At 43.2% G+C, this 20,420-nt stretch overlaps 1 protein-coding gene and 1 long non-coding RNA gene across 41 annotated transcripts in view; one reads left to right on the forward strand and one right to left on the reverse strand.

Annotated features, from left to right (window-relative positions):
• Positions 1-7,642, forward strand: part of SCRIB (scribble planar cell polarity protein) — a gene marked incomplete at its 5' end in the record, with an annotated part of 116,403 nt that extends 108,761 nt beyond the window's left edge. For all 40 annotated transcript variants that reach the window (XM_080381617.1, XM_080381655.1, XM_080381625.1 and 37 more), the window contains one exon: positions 5,265-7,642. In XM_080381617.1, the coding sequence (XP_080237743.1) occupies positions 5,265-5,425 (161 nt within the window). In that variant the 3' untranslated portion in view covers positions 5,426-7,642. The remainder of the gene's footprint in view (positions 1-5,264) is intronic.
• On the reverse strand, positions 7,156-19,496 carry LOC308061556. The gene is made up of 2 exons (XR_013927272.1): positions 9,652-19,496; positions 7,156-9,281 (listed from the first exon to the last, which is right to left on the reverse strand). It is a non-coding gene; the product is annotated as an uncharacterized lncRNA (long non-coding RNA).
• Between the last annotated feature and the right edge of the window lie 924 nt (positions 19,497-20,420).

Consider the following 20,420-nt stretch of genomic DNA (forward strand, 5'->3'; position numbering starts at 1 on the left):
GTAACAAGCATGCCTCGTTTTCTTCTGGTTTTGTGTTCTGGAATAAAGAGTGCTGGTAGAATGTGGATGGGAATTTTGGCCTCTGTCCCCTGCTTTAAGTGGGTAACATCCATTGCTGAGGGTCTGCCTTGCGCCCCCTTTGCTAGAGCAAAGAACCTCGCTGCGTGCAGCAGGCACCTGCAAATAAATTCATCCTGGTTTAAGACTCGAGAGCATTTGGGTGCTTGAGAGTACCCACGCGACTCTCCAAGTGTGTGCTCGTGGGTCTGCGTGGATGGTTACCTAAATAAAAAGTCATTAAAGCTGTGACTGCTGTGGCTCTTCAGGCTGTCCTAACTACGGGATGTGTTTCTGTCCCCAGCTATAATCGACAGGCTCAGACTCTCTCTCACTTCATTCTAGGTGGCTGTAGTAGTAGTGTGGAGCAGGGCCGGCCTGCGCCTTCGTAGTACTTCTCTTGCCTTCAGCAGTTGATGCTGGTTTTCTTCTACCTGTTTGCAGCTGTTTTTTCCCCGCTTTAATTTTAGGCAAGGAAAATTTATCTCTTACCTTGGTAAATCTCTCTGAGAAAGGCTGCACTCCAGACAGCTGATCCATGTGGGGGCCATTTCTAGAAGGAGGTTCTGCTACACAGATACTCAAGAAAAACTTCCTTGCAGAGAACAATAGCTGTTCCTCATCGCTTGGAGTAAACCTCTCAGCCCCAGGATATTTTTTTGAGGCAGTCCCTTCAGTCAGCGTACATAACTAGGAGGGCACTGAAGGGTTGGGAAATAATCAGAAATTGCTTAGGGGCTTCAGACCTCGCAGTTGCCTGGCATTGCTCTTTGTTGCCCTCAAACAGAATAAAAGCCATATCAAGAGTGTGATGCTCTATCAAGAGTTTCTTAACCCAGTCCTTAATCCTTAATTCACCACTGCATGAGGCTGTGATGTGTGTGAGGCACCAAAAAACTGCAGGCTTTCCAAAATCGGTTTGGAAGGATAGCAGCTGAGGATGCAACTAAGCTCTTTGCGTATGGGACAAAGCTCTCAAGTGTTTTTTTAGATTCCCCACCCTCTCTGCCCAGCCTCATTCTTCCAGGCAGTGTAGCATTCCGGCCAACATACAGGCTTTTATTTTTTACGTAGATTCTGGCAAGTTAGAAAATCTGTATGAGGAATTTAAAAGATCCTTTTCTTGCATCGGTTCCAGCTTCCTGCTAGGCTTGGTTTTGTCTCTTTTCAGATACCCTTCTCCGAATATGTGGAGAAAATAGTTGGAATAAAATACCTGGGAAAATACTTGACTATTAGAGTGCTTTTTACTCCCATTTTTCTTCAGTGTAGAAGGAAGAGGAAAGGAAACCAGTTACCAAATATCAAAGGAGTATATGCTGAACTCGTTCGAAACAGCACTGTGTGTGCGTTCCCCTCCCACTCCCACAGCTTCATTTGCAACTCCCAGCATTTCAGGCACCACTTTGACATATCCTATCAGGCCTTTCACTGCTGTGTGTATTTAATACAGCTTTAAAGAGATCTGATTGCTATGATTAGTGACACCTTTTCTCTGTACACCTCTACACACACTGGGATTTTAAGCAGAATTATCCTTGGTCATGGATGTATGGCTTTTTTTGATCATAGGGTAAACTCATAAGCAATTCCTAAATTTTATGCTAGAAGAGCATTATAACAGAAACTCCAAGGTTATCTTACTGCTGACTGCTGGAAAGCATTAGCAACTCTCTCTTCTGAACATCTTGTCAAAGCACACCATTTTCTTTTGTCCATTGCAGATGAGCTCTAAGAATCTTTGCATTCTCAGGTCTGACTTACAGAATCACAGAATGGTTTGGGCTGGAAGGGACCTTAAAGACCATCCAGTTCCAACCCCCTGCCATGGGCAGGGACACCTCCCAGCAGACCAGGCTGCTCCCAGCCCCGTCCAGCCTGGCCTTGAGCTCCCAGGGATGGGGCACCCACAGCGGCTCTGGGCAGCCTGTGCCAGCACCTCGCCACCCTCACAGTAAAGAATTTCTTTGTAATATCTAATCTAAATCTACCGTCTTTTAGTTTAAAGACTCAATGACTTCATGGTCATCATCTTTTAAATGTGTTTAAAAACATTTATTCCAAGGTTTGCAAGAGGCCATGAATTTATTGAACTTCATAATAACATTTTTAGGGCGGCACCATGGGATGTGTTTGCTTTATGACATAACTTTTTCAGTTCACTTTGATTTAGAGTCTTTCCTATCTTGTAGCCATCAGGTTGCAGAAATACACACTTGATAATTTTGTATTGCACTTACTACTGGGTACCTGCTTATGGTATGTAAGAAACTACTTCTGTCCTCACAGTCTTTGTCCACTTGGGATGTCTAATATCTACAGCAATTCATACAGGAGAAGTATCTTTTAGTCCTACACTGGACTAATTAGTACTGTATAATTACTGAGTCTAGGACTCAGCTCAGCAGCTCATGTACACGTAGGAATGAAAGATTATCTCTCCACCTTTTCATACCGTTAATTTATCCCCATCCAGCCTTTTTAGTCACCTCTCCAAAGACTTGCGTCCACCCTTTTGTTCTCCAGACTTCCATTTTAGAGATTCTTTCCCACCAAAATGCCGAAATTTCACAAAATTAGAATCTCTAGATTTATACTAGTTGCAATGCCTGTGCTCTCTTCTAGTGTTTTCTGATTTCTCTCATGGGACAGGAGGCCTGTACTGGCTCAGAATACACCAGTATCCTGTCTGGCGGGAAGTGAGTTCTTTGGGAAAGACTATAAGAAACAAAGAAAATGAGCTTGCAGAGATGCATATTCTCAATTTTCTGTAATCACCTATTAAGTAGGGGTGTCTTGAGCCAGATATTGTATCTAGATCATCAGTGGAATGATCCTCTGTAACACTATCCTAATTCTTTTTTAATCTTTCTTGATGCTTTGTGGCATTGGGTTCCACAATTAGGCATTTTGTTTACTGTAATTCTGTTTCATGATAATTTCCTTGGGTTTTCTGGGATGCAGTGAGTATCTGTGTCTTACTGATTCTTTCTGTACCATTTATGTAGGCCAGTACCATATCATACTGGTTATCTTTCTTCCAGGCTGAAGAATCCTAGTTCTTCTTTGTGAGAATCATTCTGCTACCCACTCTGGACCCTTTTTATTTCATCCTTACCATTTTTAAGTAGAGAAGTAGAACGGGGCTGCATGCAGTATTGCAGGTGCAGGTATCTGATGAGTTTATGCAGTGGCAGAAGGTGCTGTGTACCTTCTCCCATCTTTTCCGATATCTAATCCTCCAAAGTGAAATGGTATTGTTGAGAAGTGTGCCGGTCTTTTCAGAAAGCTCCCCCTAATGACTGCAGAACCATAATCTTATTTTAAGGATGCTGCATTTTATATGCAATTGGGATTATATTACTTTTACTGATCTTAAGTATCATCCAGTAGCGTACAAATAAACTTGCTAGGTCAGCACGAGGTTCTGGCTAGTCTGATATTGTGTCTGATGTGAGCCACTGGGAATGCCAAGAAAAAAACATAAAAGAAGAAAAGCATAAAGTGATTCCTCCCAGAATACTACAGGCTGCAACAATCTGCGGTTTGGCGCTTTCTAAGCCAGAAGTCTTCAATTTTGGAATTGTTTCTTTCTTTCTTGAATCTGTTCACATTTGCAGTAAATTTCACCTTCCACACCACTGCCCAGTTAACTCTGTAAAATCCTAGTACCCTTTTTTTGTAGTTGAGTTTCATTTGACTGCCCTGATACACGGCTCGGTATCGTCAGCAGGTTTTCTCAATACAGTGTTCATCACTTCTACTCTTTCTTGTTAGCTACCAAATACTGACCCTAATACAGACAGCTGCTCTATGATGTGATAGCAGGTCATATCTTCCTATGCTTTTCCTGTGTTTAAACTACTTACCCACTGAAGGACATGCTGCCTTACCCCTTGGCAGCTTGTTCTCAGTAAGAGCTTTGGCTGAGGAACAATCAAAACATTTTTAAAAGTTGTGTGGTGTGTTGAGATCACTTGACTTGCATGTTTGCTTGCTCCTTTGGTAAATTCTAGTCTAAGAGGGTCTAAAAGGAATGACTTCCCTCTAAGCCATATTTCCTCCCCCAGCCCCCCCAGTCTGGATTTTGATCTGCATGTGCCCATGCTTTTCTTTTGTACCCGTTTGCCTTGTTTGGAAGTCAGTCACCTGTTTACCAATCCCACTACCCTTTCAAGGTGTGAGATCAGTCACACGCATTTATTTGTTTCTAAGACCTTTTCAAACCACGGGGTAATGCTGGGGTTAATAGTTCAGGAAACATTCTGAACCGTAACAACTACTCGCACTTGGGTACTGTGACGAGGGGGACGTTGCATCTTGGAGTCTGGCTCTAGAGCAGAGGGTGGGCCACTGGGTACAGCTGAGCAGACTTTGCACCTTTGATCTGATGTATCTTCATAGATTTCTGTATTTGAGGTCCTGTGCTATGTTCAGAGACTTTAGAGAGGCTTCCCAGGAGGCAGTTTGCACTCGAAGGGAAAAATCTGTGGTTTTGTGGAACTTCTTACGCAAGTATCTCACAGCAGTTGCTCCAGCCAAATTATGGCAAAGGGCAGATGTTCCAGGCGTATGTCAGAGCACATCAGATAAGCTCTACCAGCTCCTTTCAGGAGAGTGAGGAGCCACTGTAACAGCAGTGTGCTTTAGGTACAGAACACATCCTAAAAGACCAAGTTAACTGAGAGTCTGCCCTGCCAGAGGATCTTTCCTGGAAAGTTCTTTCGGCAAGGAACCCAAGTCACAGTCTTAAATTTACAGAAAGGACTTTGTCGTGTGACTTCAGCATTAAGCAAGGCCAAAATGCTCACGTCTCTCATTGGCTGTGGCATTACCATACTGGTGGTCACACTGCTCTTCAGTGCATGCTGCTCTACTGAAACCAGTGAAATGGTTGGAGCACTGGCTGACACCTGGGTCCTTTCAGTATACTTGATTTTTTTCCTAAGGCTTGGCACTTTCAATAATTTTCAGTGAATCGTGGGTATTAGGGACAGGTATCTTCCCACGTATGTGACTTCCTTCCCAGAATCCACAGTAGTCGCTACCTGAGCTACAGATCACCTAAAAGTCCTGGCCGTGGGATTACTGTAAATCACCAAGACTTCAGCCGTGTCTCAAATTCGGCACCCTTATGTCAGCATTAACTGGATCAGCTATATACTTAACGCTGGCTCTTAAAAACTTAACTTCTTTTGTCTACACAGTTCCCCAGGAGCAGGACGGGCAGCCAGAGGAAGAGGACATGTTAGTAACGCGTGATTCATCAACACCGACTTCATCAGCACTTGAAGAAATGGCCCTGTACAGCAGCAAACGCAAACTCCGACACAGCCGGCGCAGTTTGGAGGCTGCTGTCCCGACGTAGAAGATCTGATGCACCTGGGCGATGGAATAGCCCAGCACAGGCTTTTTGAGCTTCCTGTGCTCCGGGGATAGCACTGGACTGCCCACACTGCTGCCTCCTGGACTCTGGATGGGAACTGAGCACCCCGGGGAGCATTGTGGTCAACTAACTTCCTTCAAGGCTGTGAACCGCCCTCTTTTCTCACCCAATAATGCACTGGGGCATGTCCTAAACAAGATGGGACAATACTAGACTTACTGATGGCAAATTGAGAGGAGGTGTGGGTAGGACAGTGGGCAGCTGCAGCTTGTTAGCCTGTAAATATTGTGTGTGGGGGAAGGGTAGGACAGGGAGAACATATGAGTGTGAGAGTGTGTTGGGCTCCAGCTGTTATTTCCTCAACTTGGATTTTTTAGTGGTTAATGTGGGAGCTTCTACTCTGGTATGAATTAGAAGGAAGGTCCAGCCTGCCTTTGCTCCTATTTAATTTCCATTCTTTTGCCAAAAAGCATCTCCTTCCACCTCCCACACCATGTCACCTCACTTTCTTTTGGGAGTATGTGGAAATGGGTAGCTTGGAGGCAAAAAAAACAAAAGAAAACAAAAAAAATTTTCAGCGAAGTGCCTCCCTCTGACACTGACACCTGTGTGCTCAAGCAAAGACGACTGGATAAGCAGGAGCCTGTGCCAGCTCTGTGCCACTTGCCTCTGTGAGCGCAGCAATCTATCCCACGTAGCAAACTGCTCCTGCCAGTATTTAGTGCTGTTCTGGGGGACAGGTACCTACCCGGATTTACACGTAACTGCGTGTATCCCTCGCACGCGGTGTGACCCACTCTGCAAGCACACTGCACGGAGTGGCAGAGGAGGCCAGGTATCTGTCTTCTGTCAGCACCACGGCTGAATTGGTGAACCAGGGCAGAAACAAGAAAGGAGCCGAACAGCTGTAGCAAGAGTCTAGCAGTGTGCATGTGTGACAGCAGTAGAGAGCAGAATAGTTGGGGATTAGGATATGGTGGCAGAGATAGGAGGTGTAAACAGCAGATAAGGTAGCGGGTTAGGATTCAGGAAATGGGCAAGGGTAGGAAGTGGCGATGCTGGGGTCAGGTTAGGAGTCATGGGGTCTTACAGGTAGGAGGATACTAGCGGGTGAGTCCACTGTGTTGCCCGCTAGCTGTGAAATGAAACGTGACGTTACGGGGGTGCGCAGTGTGGGGCTTTCAAGGAGCGCCAGCCAGGCAGGGAGCACAGTGAAGTAGGGTGGGTCTGGCCTATACCTTGCAATAACTACGCAATTCTACTCTTTGCCAACTTGTTGGCTTCAGACCCCTTTCCATGTAGAACAGGGAAGATACATGCTTGCCCATGCAAGAGGAGAAAAAGAAAATGAAAAAGGAGCAGGGGTGTGATTCCTGGTGTCCATGAGTGGAACAAGGGCTGTGAACAGATTCTGTATCAAGTGAGCTCTGCAGATGTGGAAGAGACAGATGCTGCTTATCGCTCTGAAATCAGTCTCTGCTGCCCACTACTGAAGTAAAACATCCCTTTTCTTCTTTTTTTCTGTTCTTTCTTTTCTTTCTTTCTTTTTTTTTTTTTTTTTTAATGCCTCTAGTAAGGAGAAAGGCATCTGAGCTTGGCAGTAATCTGATCTGTCTACCCTGATAACATTGGTGCTCTCTGCTGAACCCCTCCAGCAGTAAGACCAGAGTTGGACCTTAAGCCTTTCAGTGACTCAAAGTGGCTTGGGAGTGACAGGCACTTCTGCTTGTATATTTGCTGAATGAAAGAACTGGATGCAGTTTCTTTTAGTTGAGAATCTCCCTTCATGCCAAAATCCAGTGGATCATTTTAACTGACTTCATATGTTTTAATTTTACAGAGCTTTGAAGGGGGAACTCTGATAATCTCAAACTGCAGCTAAGGCTGCTTCCATCATCAGCAATTTGAGCTTTTCCTTTTTAAATCTGATTTTAGCATTTGCTTTTTAACAACAGCAATTTTGGAAACAATCCTGGATTGGTTTTGGTGACTAACTTGTGATTCTTTTTTTCTTTTCCCTTTGCGGTACCTGGTGCCAGGCTCTGGGTTCTCTCCCATTCTCTTCTGAGAGACTCTGAGGGAAAATTAGCGCATCAAGACTGTAACTAGTGAAATTTGTACAACCAAAGAAATCTATTTTGTGGTTCAAGGATAATAAAGTTTACTTTACATTTTAGAACCTTTAGTTAATGTGGTTTAGCCCTGTGTGAAGCCTGCAATTTCTGTATCAACACTTTGGTTCCTCTGACATACAGTCACCCTGTAAGGTAGGAGGCATACTAGTGATTTTCCTGCTTTTGTGTGCAGAAATCACTGATCACCTAAATCACTGACAGCTGCAGGAACATCAAGATGAGCACATGCTACTCTCGTAAATTTGGTAGAGAGCTGGCATCTGTGCTGAACAGGGAGGAAGAGAACCTAAACCAGCAGCTGTTAGCTTCATCTCTTATGTAGGTTGGAAGGGACTCCTTATTTTGGAAGTGGCAGATTCTCTCTTGGGGTGGGGAGGGAGAGGAGGAGAGGTTTCTGTTCCAGAGAAGCTATAATAGTGGGGAAAGGAAACAGGGGCAAACAAGTGAGATGATATCTGTGGGATATGTGCTTTAGTTATCACGCTCATCACTGACACCTATTTAAAAAACAGTGCCCAGCTTAATGGCATACAGGGGAGGGAGGTAAAGTCAAGGATGAGGAAAAAAAACCTACAAGGTGCTGTTCAGTGTTACAAGCTTTAAGACAGTACTGATGTTAACTACAGAGACACTCTTAATTCCATCCATACCAGGGGCCGACTGGGCACAAAATGTACCTCTGCGTTGTTGGTGCCTGTGTGCTCCGTGCCCGAGCCTGCCAGTAAAGGCTGCCCGATGTGATGCTACTGCCTGTGGCAGTGAGGACTGGTCCCTTCTGCTACTGCCGAGCTCTGTGGTGCCTGCTGCCTCATGGGTGTGGGTGAGCTGATGGAGTGCCAGCCCTAAGGCTTTGGCTCCAGTTTGACCAGTTGCCAGGGGTGCATGGGGGAGCGTGTCTGTGTGTGTGAAGGAACACCTGGACGCAGGCAAGTAGGTGGCTGGTACAGGAGTAGCCTGGAAGCAATGCAGAGCCTGGGCCCTGCTCATCAGCCGATACAATACAAAACACAGGGATAGGAGCAAGAGCTTAAGCCTCTTGGCTTTCTTCATTTGGCTCTGCTTAAGGAAAAATAAACACTAGTTTGTTTACATGATTAAAGTTTTTAAAAAGTTAACACATTTCATGTAGCCCAAACAAGTTCTCCTTAGCGTGGATCAATGAATGGCCACCAGGATATGCCAGCACAGAGAAAAACGGCCTCAGTGGGAAGAGGGCAGAATTCCTCTTTCTAGAGGCAGTGTCATGCTAGACCTTGGCCTCACTCTCCATCCTGTGCAACGGTTGACTTGCAGGTACAGCTGGACAAGAGACCTTGGCACACCGCATGGTACTGCAGGAACAGTCTTGTCTTAGTCCAGCTTGGAGGGGTCAAGAGTCTTAAGTGTTGACGTACACAAACTCCTACAATAGATTTCACAGGTCCTCCCCTATAAAATGGAATTTTTTACAAATGGTTTTAATCGCTCTTCCCCCCCCCTGCTTAGATTGTCATTTTCTTGGGCCAGGTTTACTATGTTATATGTATATACACATCTGCGCTTATTTATTACCTAAGACAACAGAGCCACGATTCGGACATATGCAATAGTTACCACTTTACAAAAGTAAACATTTTCATGAACACTGGCATCCTTGTAAGATTTGAAGCAGGTCATTAGCATAATTTTCCTCAGACAAAAGTACATAGTTACATACGCATCTCCTAAAAATGCCAGCCTGAAAGCCTCCCGTACCACACCCACCCATTGCATATACACTGGTGGGTGGGCAATCCACACCCGTTTATCTGCAGCTGAGATTTCCCAAAAGTGTCTGTGTTACTGGCCCCAGTTCCAGTTGGGGTATGGACAGGAGGACAGAGATTGTTGCTGTGATGGAAGGTGGCCCAGAAGTCTTAACAGCAAGCATATTCAGAAGAGCTTCAGAACTAGAGAATCTGTCCAGCTGCTTTGCTTTTTAAATGACAAACCTGCTGATGAGAAGCAAAGGAGTAGGGCCTAATTCCAAATGCTCTACTAGATGCAGGTCCAGAAGAGGTGTTCACGCAAGAGCGTCTGATATCTGATAGCTACTCAAAGTATCCACAGAGCTAGCACACAATCACCTCCAGTAAGATGCTGCAGTTGGAGTAAAGGCTGAGAAAGACAACCAAAAAATAATTTTCAGAACTTAACAGCTCTCCTTGCTTTTTAGGTGTGCTGGAAGGATGCTTTATGTCATCATTAACTTAGGAAATTTATTTAGGGTGGAGATTCTACCATAAATAGGAACAAAAAAAAAAACTATCTCTGTTTTTTAGTGATAATGCAAAGATCTTCAAGGCTGCACAAATAGAGAATAGAGTACAACTGGTTAGGTAGAAGGTTGGCAAGAAAGAATCTTGCAGCTAAATGCATTTGTATAGCACCAGTAAATCAAAGGCGTGCTACTGGGAGTGTGGAGGGGAAGTAAGTGTCGTATTGGGACATAGCTCTAGGTGCAAACTTGCAAGACATGAAATAAAACTCCATAACACTGATTTTTGGGCATTGTAGTTTTACTGGAGACTACCATATAGCTGACAACTGTATCTTGTTAAAAGCAAATGGAAAAGAGCAAATTACAGTGAAATGCTGAAGACAGGAACAGGAAAGTACTACAGCAAGCCAAATAAAAAGCACAGTAATGCATCTAAAAAAAATGTAAAAAGCAGCTTGTTAAGGTGGCACAGGTGTGTAGACTATGATGTTACCTGGTTTGTGACACTATCTGGTTTGGGGCATGTGTGAGCATGAAAGACTAGGACAAGAATAAGGATAAGTAATAAACACCCAGGTACACAGGAAAAGGAGGAGGAGATGGATGACGATGATAATAATGATACTTGAGAAGCATTGTAGGATTGTGTAAAACTTAGAATGGACTGTCTAGGAGAAGGGCCAAAGGTGCCAAAAGAAAAAGGAGGGCTCAAGGTGTATCGGACAAGAATGGGAAAACGGAAAGGGGAGCACAGAGGATAAAAAGGGCTGGTCTCGTGGGACCAGCCATTTATATTGTTCTTGCCTGCGTGGCTGCTGCTGGTGAGTTTGTGGTGCCTGGAAAGGTACTCCCCAGGCTGCGTTTCTCTGTTGGTGTTTGGCTGCGTCTCTCTGCGTGCACTGAGGATATGCTTGCAGCCTTGCTGCTGTTTGGATATGGGCCCAGAGGATCACAAAACCAGCTGGTTCTAGCAGGGTGGGCCCTCAAGCCTGCAGAATTCAGCTTCCCTTTAACAAATGGCCCTACAGGCAGTAATAACTAATCCAAAGACAGTAACTGCAGAAAATCTATGCAACAATTTAAACTTAGTAAGAGCAAAATCAGATAGCATGGAGAAGAGCTACTTTCCTAAACCTGTCCCAACAAAGCAGAGCATTACTACTCTGGACTGGTCTCATTGAATCTGCACTCTTACCTAACTGAGTAAGATGTTCTAGAGACCTTCTACAGAAAGCTAGTAACAAATCAAAAACTGTAAACTCAACAGCAGTAAAGATGACAGTGCCCTTCTACAAAGGGTAGTCCCAGCAAGAGTAGTTTATGGCATTTACATAGACGATAGATTCAAATACTTTTCCACAGAAATGGGGGGGAGGGAACACCAACCCACAGTCCTACAATTACAGAAGACATAGTAATGAAATCTTAGCCATCAAGGGCCTAGCTCTAAAATCTAACTTTCAAAGAAGTATACATGAGCAAAGATGGAAACAAGTAATCAGGAGCTTTAAAGCCACCTGAAATTTGGGATAACTACAAATCCTGAATCCTCACATCCAGTGGGCAGGGGGGAAGAAGAAGTTTTACACAAGGGATAACTCAAGCAGATGGGAAGGAATCTAAGTGCTAGTCATGGACTAAGGCTGCTTTTTTTATTATTATTATTCACAAGTTACTTTTCAGGTCCTGCTAAATGCAAGTTTTCTTCATTTCAGGATTAAGTCCTGTCTTGCATTGGTAAACAAGGTGAGGGATGGACTCCTCCCCTGTTATTTCCCTCCATATATAATGGTAGGCAGATGTCCTGAATACTTACAGGATTTTCTTCAACGATTGTCTGCTAACAGATATAAGGTACTGTCACGGAAGCTGCAGATCACACCAGATTTACCCATGTGGAGTCAGCTCTGAGAAACCTGCAATTTAGAAACACCAGAGGATGGAGGATATTGTTTTTCAGAACTGCCCACCTGCCACCAGCTGCTTCTAGAGACAATGTGCTGAACTATATGAACCTGTGGGTTTCACTCAGTACCACTTTTGCTGCTGCTCCGTGTGGTTTTAGTGACATACATCGTAGGTGAAGTGGTGAGAAATCCCAATGATTATGCATTGTAGGACCTCCGCTATGCCATAACCGGCACTGCCACTCTGCTGCCACTGTAGTTCGGCTTGCCCATCTCGGGGCCCTAGGCAAAGTCACTTTACACTGTTTGAGTACCACATGTTCTTAAAAGTAAATAGTGTCTTGACACCTCAGGAAAGCTGCAGCTTGTCCAAACGAGTAATAATCAATGGCCGACTGCATATGGATAAGAAGTAGACACTGTCTTGCCAAGAAAAACTGAACTACCCACCCCAACCAGACATAAAGTGTCCTGTACCGAAGTCTGTAACAAGCTCGAAAAGCCTTCATGCCTAATGGAGACCTGGCGTCACAAAGATGCAGCCCTTTCTGGTAACAGCAAGTAGATGTCACCCTCCCCGCTGTAAAGGGGCAATTCTTTATTTTCTGCACAGACACCTCCTGCCCCCACCCCAAGCTCATTCCCTTTGAGTTTTCCTCTACTTTTCTCTTTGGGCTGCATGGTAACCAAAGCACAAACTAATTTCACACCTTGTACCAAAGCCAAGTGAGGATTTAATAAGGGTGTAATTAAAGCAGTAGTTTAAATCAATCTATTTCACTTTGAGCTGAAAGCGGTCTATAAATAAACACTCATATAATTAGTAACCATATCTTATCTGAGATAGCACTAGCCAAACATTAGGCTGTAATAGCATACTGCTATAGGACGGTGCCTCAACGTGTAATCTTATCTCAAATTTCATACCTATAAGAAATCTAGAATAGAACATTTACTCTTATAAATGATAGATCTTTTCTCCCACCTCTTCTACTGTGCTATACAAAAGGCCTTCCTTATTGGGGTTGCTTGGAAGGTAGGCTGTCAGAGGTTTGGAAATTTTTTTTATTTTTTTTTTTTTACCTTTTTCTGTCCATCCCAGAGGTCTGCTCTTCTCTAGTAGCGTTGTTACAACCTTCCTGCTCAACGCAAGCTTGATGGGACTTCTTACCATATACAGCCATAGTCTCCAAACTCACTGTCCACTCAAATGGATTTTGTCTCCCAGCATCTTCAGTAGCACACCACTTGTCTCCTGATCACATCTCTGTGCAGGAACTAGAATTCCGCGTGCCATGCAGAACAGCAACAATGAGGCTCAATTATGCACCGTACTGCAACACCACATTGCACTCCTGCTCTTGCAGCTGCTGCATTCCTGTAGCAAGACAATTAATGATTCTTGGAAGGCACTATGGAAGGGCTGGACTCATGATTTTTGAGGATTTGAGAAATGAGAGGATGATGTAATTCAAATAGTAAATGTTGCACAAAATGTTGAGTTTGAAGAAAAAGATACTCAAGAACTTACAGAACTGAATGAGGAAGAGTTAAGGAAAATTAATTAGAACAATTTGCTGAAGAGCAGTAAATATAGAAATAGAAGACTGAAAAGCATCAATAATGGAACCATAGACACAAGTATTTAGGGGAGCAGCAGGAAGTTTAGTGAAGGAAGCTGGAAAACATACTCATTTTCCATTCAAACAGTTAGCTCCCAGATTTAATTTATGTGAATCTACAAACTTGCTTAAGAACACGTCCATCAGTTGTAAAGGGGAACTACTGTAGTAACATTTTGGTCAGAAGAGTTAAACTATCATGAATGGAAATACTCAGGTTCTTCTCTGCTGTTTTTCAGGTGTAACTGTAATCTTTCCACAGGACTTGAAAAAATGTACATTAAAAAAAAAATTACGGCTCAGAATGACCTCTACCGACAGAGAGATAAACTGCCATCCGTAGCGTTCAATGGATGGAATTCAGCCGAGGCTGCGTTAAGGAAAGCTATGGAGCTTTTCCCAGATTTAAAAATGGATCATCTCCTGCCTTGCCCAAGGCCTGCTCCAGCTGTCAAGATTTAGTTTAGCACAGAAACAGAGCTTGAACAGACATGTGGTTTAGTCTAAACCTTTTCAGCTTTTACACAACACATTCAGAACTTTGATTACTAGGAGAAAAAAAAGAGTCTTTAGGGGAGAATATTCTTGTCATGAGAAACCCACCATAAAAAAAACCACCTGAGGAGAAGCATACATAAATACAGAAGGAGAAAGGTAACGGCGAGTCATTTGGACTAATTTATTGAATGCCTTAAAACATATTAGAGAAAAACTTCTGGATTAGTATCACACCAAATCAAAAATAAAACTTGTTTGAATGGAAGAAATCACAAAAAAAAACCTCTCTGTATACCCATGTAAAGTGATAGGTATTACTAGTTAGCATTGTCAGGAGGTGGGAAATGACTAACTGATACAAAGCAATAGTTGAAATTTATGGAACAGTAGTCTTCCCTCCCCTCCCTCCCCCCAAAAAAAGGGGGGGGGGGTAAGTCTAAAAAAAATCAGGAGCAGGGAGCTCGCTCAGCCTTTCCTCATGTGTGAGGTGCTCCAGTCCTTTCATCATCCTTGTGGTCCTTCACTGCACTGTCTCCAGGACATCCATGTCTTTCTCATGCTGAGGAGCCCAGAACTGGACACAGCACTCCAGGTGTGGCCTCACCAGTGCCGAGCAGCTGGGAGGGTTCATTTCCTTCAGCCTGCTGCCAACACTCCGAACGCAGCCGATGATGCCATTCACAGCATGAGCATGTTGCTGCCTTGCGTTCAACTTGGTGTGCACCAGTAGCCCTGAGTCTTTTTCTGCAAAGGGGCTTTCCAGCTGGTTGTTCTCCAGCACGTACTGGTCCATGAGGTTAGTCCATCCCGGGTGCAGGACTTTAAACTCCCTCTTGTTGGGCTGCAAGAGGTTCCTGTTGGCCCATTTCATCCAGGTCCCTCTGGATGGCAGCGTGACACTGGCATACCAGCCACTCCTCTCAGCTTGGTGTGGCCTTCCAGTTCGCAGATCATTACTGAAGATGTTGAACAAGGCTGTGCCCAGGATTGACCCTGAGGTACAGCACTAGTTACTGGCCTCCATCACACTGCTCATCACCCTCTGGACCTGGCAGTTCAGCCAGTTTCCAGTCCACCACCCTCTACATTCATCCAGCCCATACTTCGTCAGCTTTGCTATGAGGATCTAACGGGAGACTGTATCAAAGGCCTGACTGAAGGCTGGGTAGACAATATAACACAAATGCCCCCAGACAGTTAACTAAGTCACTGTATTTATTAAAGCAACTGGCTAAAGAAAAGCAAAAATTGAGCAAAAGTGTGCTAGGCTGTATTAATAGAAGTAACAGAAGTCCAGGCATGATTCAGTTAAATGTTATGACACCAGATGTTGATCTCAAATTCACCGATTGTAAATTGCTCTAGACTGTAGGAGGAGACACCCATCTCATGTGGCAATACCTGAATTTGTGTATCTTAAGCTGAAACCTTTTATTAATCTTATAGCCTCAAGAAAAAAAATATATATATAGGTAAATTCAAAAAGGCAGGCAGACAGGTAGTATGTTACCCACAGTCAGGGGACACTGGTAACAGCAACAGTTCCTACCAGTTACTGACCCCAGCACAGGGACAGCCCCAGTGCTACTGTCAGAAGCAATTGCATAGGCTTTATTAACAGTGTGGTGTCTCACTCCCACCTCAATCAGTGATAATCTAAATAGATTAGATATACAAGCTCCTTTGATATCATAGCCAAGTCTTTCCTGCTGAGGTTTCTTAGAGCAACAGATCTACACTTCATTTTTTTAAAAAAATTACTTGGTAACAAATCCCCTTCTTAGCATACACACTAGAGCAACAGTTCTGGATCGTAAAGACTCTCAGCTGCTTTATTCCCTTAGTTTTCACTTTACAAGCAGTTCTTGCACTCCATGATATCCAGCTGAGAATGATTTATTCATTGGTATAGCAAAAGTGATTTTCAGAGCCCCTGCATGTGACCAGCACAAAAAAAAAGTGTGGTCTGGCACAACTTTGCATTCTTTTTTCATATTAACCATTTTTCCACTCTCTGAGAGGACAGGCAGAAGCAAGCAAAGATGCCTCTGGCCATTTCCCAGAGAAGAAACAACATTTACAAGAGCCAAAGTTATTTAATTTTGCTTGTTTTGGAAGAAAAAAAAAATCCAACCAACCAGAAACAAGAGTTTTAGAAGGTCTTTGGTGGATACTGATGTTCCCAGGGCACAAGCAAGGTAACCAATAGACTTTCCTATGCAGATGTTTGCTTATATTGGCTTCCTCTTCTAAATAACTCTCAAGTATCATAAATAACCATCTCACTAATGTTATAGAAACCAAAGTAAATGACGGGGTAATTGTTATCTGGCCAATGAAGTCTGAGAACTACAGAACCTTCTTTTGGGAAAAATGGGACAGGAGTGGAAGATAATATTCCCCTTTTCTCTGCTCCTTCTAATACCTCTCAGAGGGAGACTGTGCAAGAGTGTTCACAGAGACAGGGGTCTGGAAATTGCACCAGGCTCTCATAACGAAATGAGGCAAGAAAGACAAAAAACAGAGGTAAAAGTAATGATTCAAGGGACTTATTTCATTCTTTCAGTCACACTTCTTCTAACACTTCGTTTAATTTTGTTTTAAACATGTCTCAAACAAATAAATGGCTCGTTTTCCAGCAAAGCCTGCAAGCCTTTATCTGGGTTAGCTCCACTCCAATTCAGCAAATTTTTCTTTTTAAATTCCCATGATGCTAAATCAGAAATCACTGCAATAAACAAAGAGAAACAGGATAGAAAGAGACAGGGGTTGGGAAGAACAGGAGATTTGCAACTCAACTTTGTTGAAAAAACAGTTTCCTCTCTCTGCTACATCTACCACAGTCAAACAGGCATTAAATTTTGAATATACACAGAAAGAATCTCAAGGACAAAGGTCCGAGTTCATCCATCCTAATTTAGGGTGGGAAGCTACAAGTGTAGAAATATTTCAAAGCTCCTTATGTTTCAAGTTATCCTTTCTATTAATTTTTCCAATAAATGGTAGGACCACTACCTACAAACCTGTATGATTTCTAATATGCAAATTGTAGTTATTATAAATCAAATTATTCAGTATAAATTAAATGGAAGAATAAATTTTACAAATCTATAAATAAGCCTAAGGAAACACACTGTCTCTGAGTTCCTCAGTCCAACTGACTTGAATATCAAAGCAGCTCTTCTTCAAAACAGAAGTGCTAACACTATGGCAAATCTGTTCCCCAATCAAACAAGAGAACTATACAAAGTTAATAAGTTAGTTTCTAAATCTAACTGTATGAATAGTTCTCAGGAAAGCTATTGGGAAATAGCAGAATTTACAAGAAATTAAAAAGAAACTTCTCAAAGTAAGCTATGCATATAGAAGGTCAAAAAAAGCAAACACAAAGTGATGAAAACTCACCCCACACCACCCCAAACATTGCAAAGAGGAACTCAAGAAATAAAATCTTGGTCTCAGCTTTTCAAGGGGGCGGGGGGGGGAGGGAGCAGAGAAAGGCAGCTGGTGGGAATGAGAAATAGGAAATGGAATTACCTTGTTGAAGGTATAGAAAAATTCAAGAATCCTGTTATTCCCAAGGAGATTCTGCATAATTCCTACCCCAGAATTTGGAAGGGACAGCACACTAAACCACAAATCCAATTGTAAAAAATATTTTACTAAATCTTTCCAGTGCAGTGTTACAGCATTAGTTGCTTCAACCTGCTTACTCACCTCTAGTCCTCTTCTGAATATCATGTTTTTTCCCCCCTTACAGTTCTGGAATTTTATCATAGTACCTCCTGAGTGGCACAATAATCCTGGCCCCTGTTTAAGTCGTATGACGCTACATCCCCACTCTGGAGAACTCCCCTCTTCTCCAAAACAGTTTCCTGCTTTTCCTTCAAGCAAGCCAATAAATACCTTTCTCCCCTTTACCATGTGGTTATCGCCCTTCGGCATCTCGCTGCACTGGGCTACTCAATGTCAGTTCCAACAAAGAAAGAGGCACTAGGCTGAGAGCCGAGGAGCCTGGCTTACGTTACCGGTGTTCACCATATTCCTTTGTGACTATCTCATCATCTCTTCAGCCAACAACTTTATCCGAAGCATAGCTGCAATATTTAATTACTGCAGAACGCTGATCTCATTTTACTCCTTTATTTCATCTTGCATACAAAGTTCAGCTAAACCAATGAAAAAAAAAAGTACAGAAATTGAGATAATAGAGAAAGGCCTCATCCCCTGCCTCTAACTACAAGACACTCAATGCTTTCTTTACCAGTTAATCAGGTTTTCTTTTAACTGTTATTGCTTTTGGGAAGGATGCTAAAGGCCATCTGACCTGGTTTATATAAAGAAAACAACTGTGGTGCAGAAAACTGGCTGACAGAACAGTACCAAAGTAGGAAGAGAATTGCTAAATTTCCATACTAGCTCCTATATCTATTCTTTCTTCATTTAAATGTATAATACCCTTTTTATTCTACATCATATGCTGAATTTTCTGTGCTAGAATTAAATACATCTTCTGTTCAAAGTATAATGCATCTTTTAGAAGTTTTCCTGAGCACAAATTAGCAGCCCGTTGACACCACCAGAAATGTCTCCAAACCAAAAGAGTATAAAAGCCTAGAATTCTAATGGTGTTTGAAGACTTCTACTCTATGCCTCGAGTGTTCTGCCCCTCACATTATAGCCCAAGTCATACTTGTGTTCCCACAGAATCCAAAGTCTATGGAGGTGTGTAAACGTGGCCTCGCACGCTGTTTCACTTCACCTTGTCAACTGTGCTTGGAACCAAGTGTCCCACAAGCTTTTGCGTTCTCCAGATACCAGATGCCTCCAGCAAAGAGCAAGCCCTGTGTGTTGTCGACAGAGAATGAACCCAGTGCAATATATTAAAAAAAATCCTAGGGGGAAAGCCATACTCTAGACTAGAGAAGAAAGGAAAAAGCTGCCAAGGTCCCCACTCTAAGAAAAACTCTTTCAAGCCCCAAATCTAGTGATCAGTTTAAGAGTGAGCGTTTTAGCAAAATGTACTACCCAAGCCTCTCAGAGCACGGCTTCCCTACACCACTTCAGAGGTGTACATTCATATATGACCTGCGCATATGACATGCATAAGACACGCAATGTGCATGGCTGTTGCTGGGCTGTACACCACTACTCCCACGGTCTGCATGGGGGATAAGGAGGGGCACTGGTGGCTTCCTGTTGCTGGCAAGGGCAGGTGGTGGGGACCAGCTGGCCGCAACAGCACGGCCAGACACCGACAGGCTGGGACATGGGGGCTGGCTGGCCAGTGGGCTCAGGGCAGGCAAGAAGTTGCCAGGGCCAGACCATAAACATGCCCCAGCAGCGAGGGACAGGAGCTGAGCTACCGCAGCCCACCACACACCCAGAGCATGGAAGCGCCTGTCACAGTGTGAGCTGGGGACGACGACACCAGAGCGTTTCAGTAAGCCTAAATGCAAGTTACATCTCTATGAAGGACAAAGGCACATCTGCTGTAGAGGTACAGTGTTCCCTAAAGCTTACTGGAAAGCCTGGGGGGAGTGTCCACAGACAAAAAAAAAAAATAAAAAAAAAAAAAAAAAAAAAAAGAAAAAAAAAAGGAATTTAATAAGATGGCAGGATGAGCAACTGAGTGTTTATACACACCAAGGCTCCAAGAAACCAAGGAGCTACACAGTTGGAAGCTGAAGTTCCAGACAACAAAAAGGTGCAGATCTTCAACTACAAAACCTGTTTACCTGCATTTTTTCTGAATTCTCAATTATTAAATAACTTTAAACCAACATTCTTCTAAAATATGTATCCACTGCTAAGTGATGCTGTTTCTCTTGTCTTTTCACAGAAGACAGACGAGACACTCAGTACATCTTCTTCTGACTTTAAAATCTGTTTGTCTTCTCTAAAAGCTACGATATTGATTTGTATAAAAAAAGTTTCGATTCAAAATGAAAATACAATTTTTGTAACTGAAAGATAGACACTCTGCCACATGGGAGCAGAAATGAGGGTTGGGCACTGGAGATCTGTTCCTCCTGCCTTTTTCACGTGGGGAGACTTAACTGGCCAGGCCAAGCAGATGTATGTTTCCTCTTCATCAGGTCATGCTGGATGTTCAGCCATGCTGAACTTGGATGCAACCCTGTCTGCACTGGGGAGTTACCAGTCTGCTCGTAGATTAAGGCCAAATTATCTGATCACAGGAACCTTAGCTCTTTAGGTCACCTCCTGCATTTTTCCCCAGAGGGAAAGGGTGTCAGTAGTATCTGAATACTCTGCCAAGGCAAAAAAAAAAAAAACCAACAAAAACCCACAAACTACAACCAAAAAACCCCCATGCTTGTACACAGAAAGTGCTGCTGTACAAAAGATACTGACAATAGTGATTATTCCTCTTTTATTCTCCATCTAGCCCATTAATTTAAGGCAGTTTTCATTAAAAAAAATCCCACTTATAAGCATAATAGTGTTACTATGAAAAGCTACATTCATGTTCTCGCTGCCATAATTCCATTCAGATGTTGTTCCTGCTTGTTACAATAATGTTGGGTTTCTCCAGTGTCACACTTTGGAGGTGGT

This window comes from Falco punctatus (assembly GCF_963210335.1).
Source record: "Falco punctatus genome assembly, chromosome: 3".
Classification (NCBI taxonomy): domain Eukaryota; kingdom Metazoa; phylum Chordata; class Aves; order Falconiformes; family Falconidae; genus Falco; species Falco punctatus.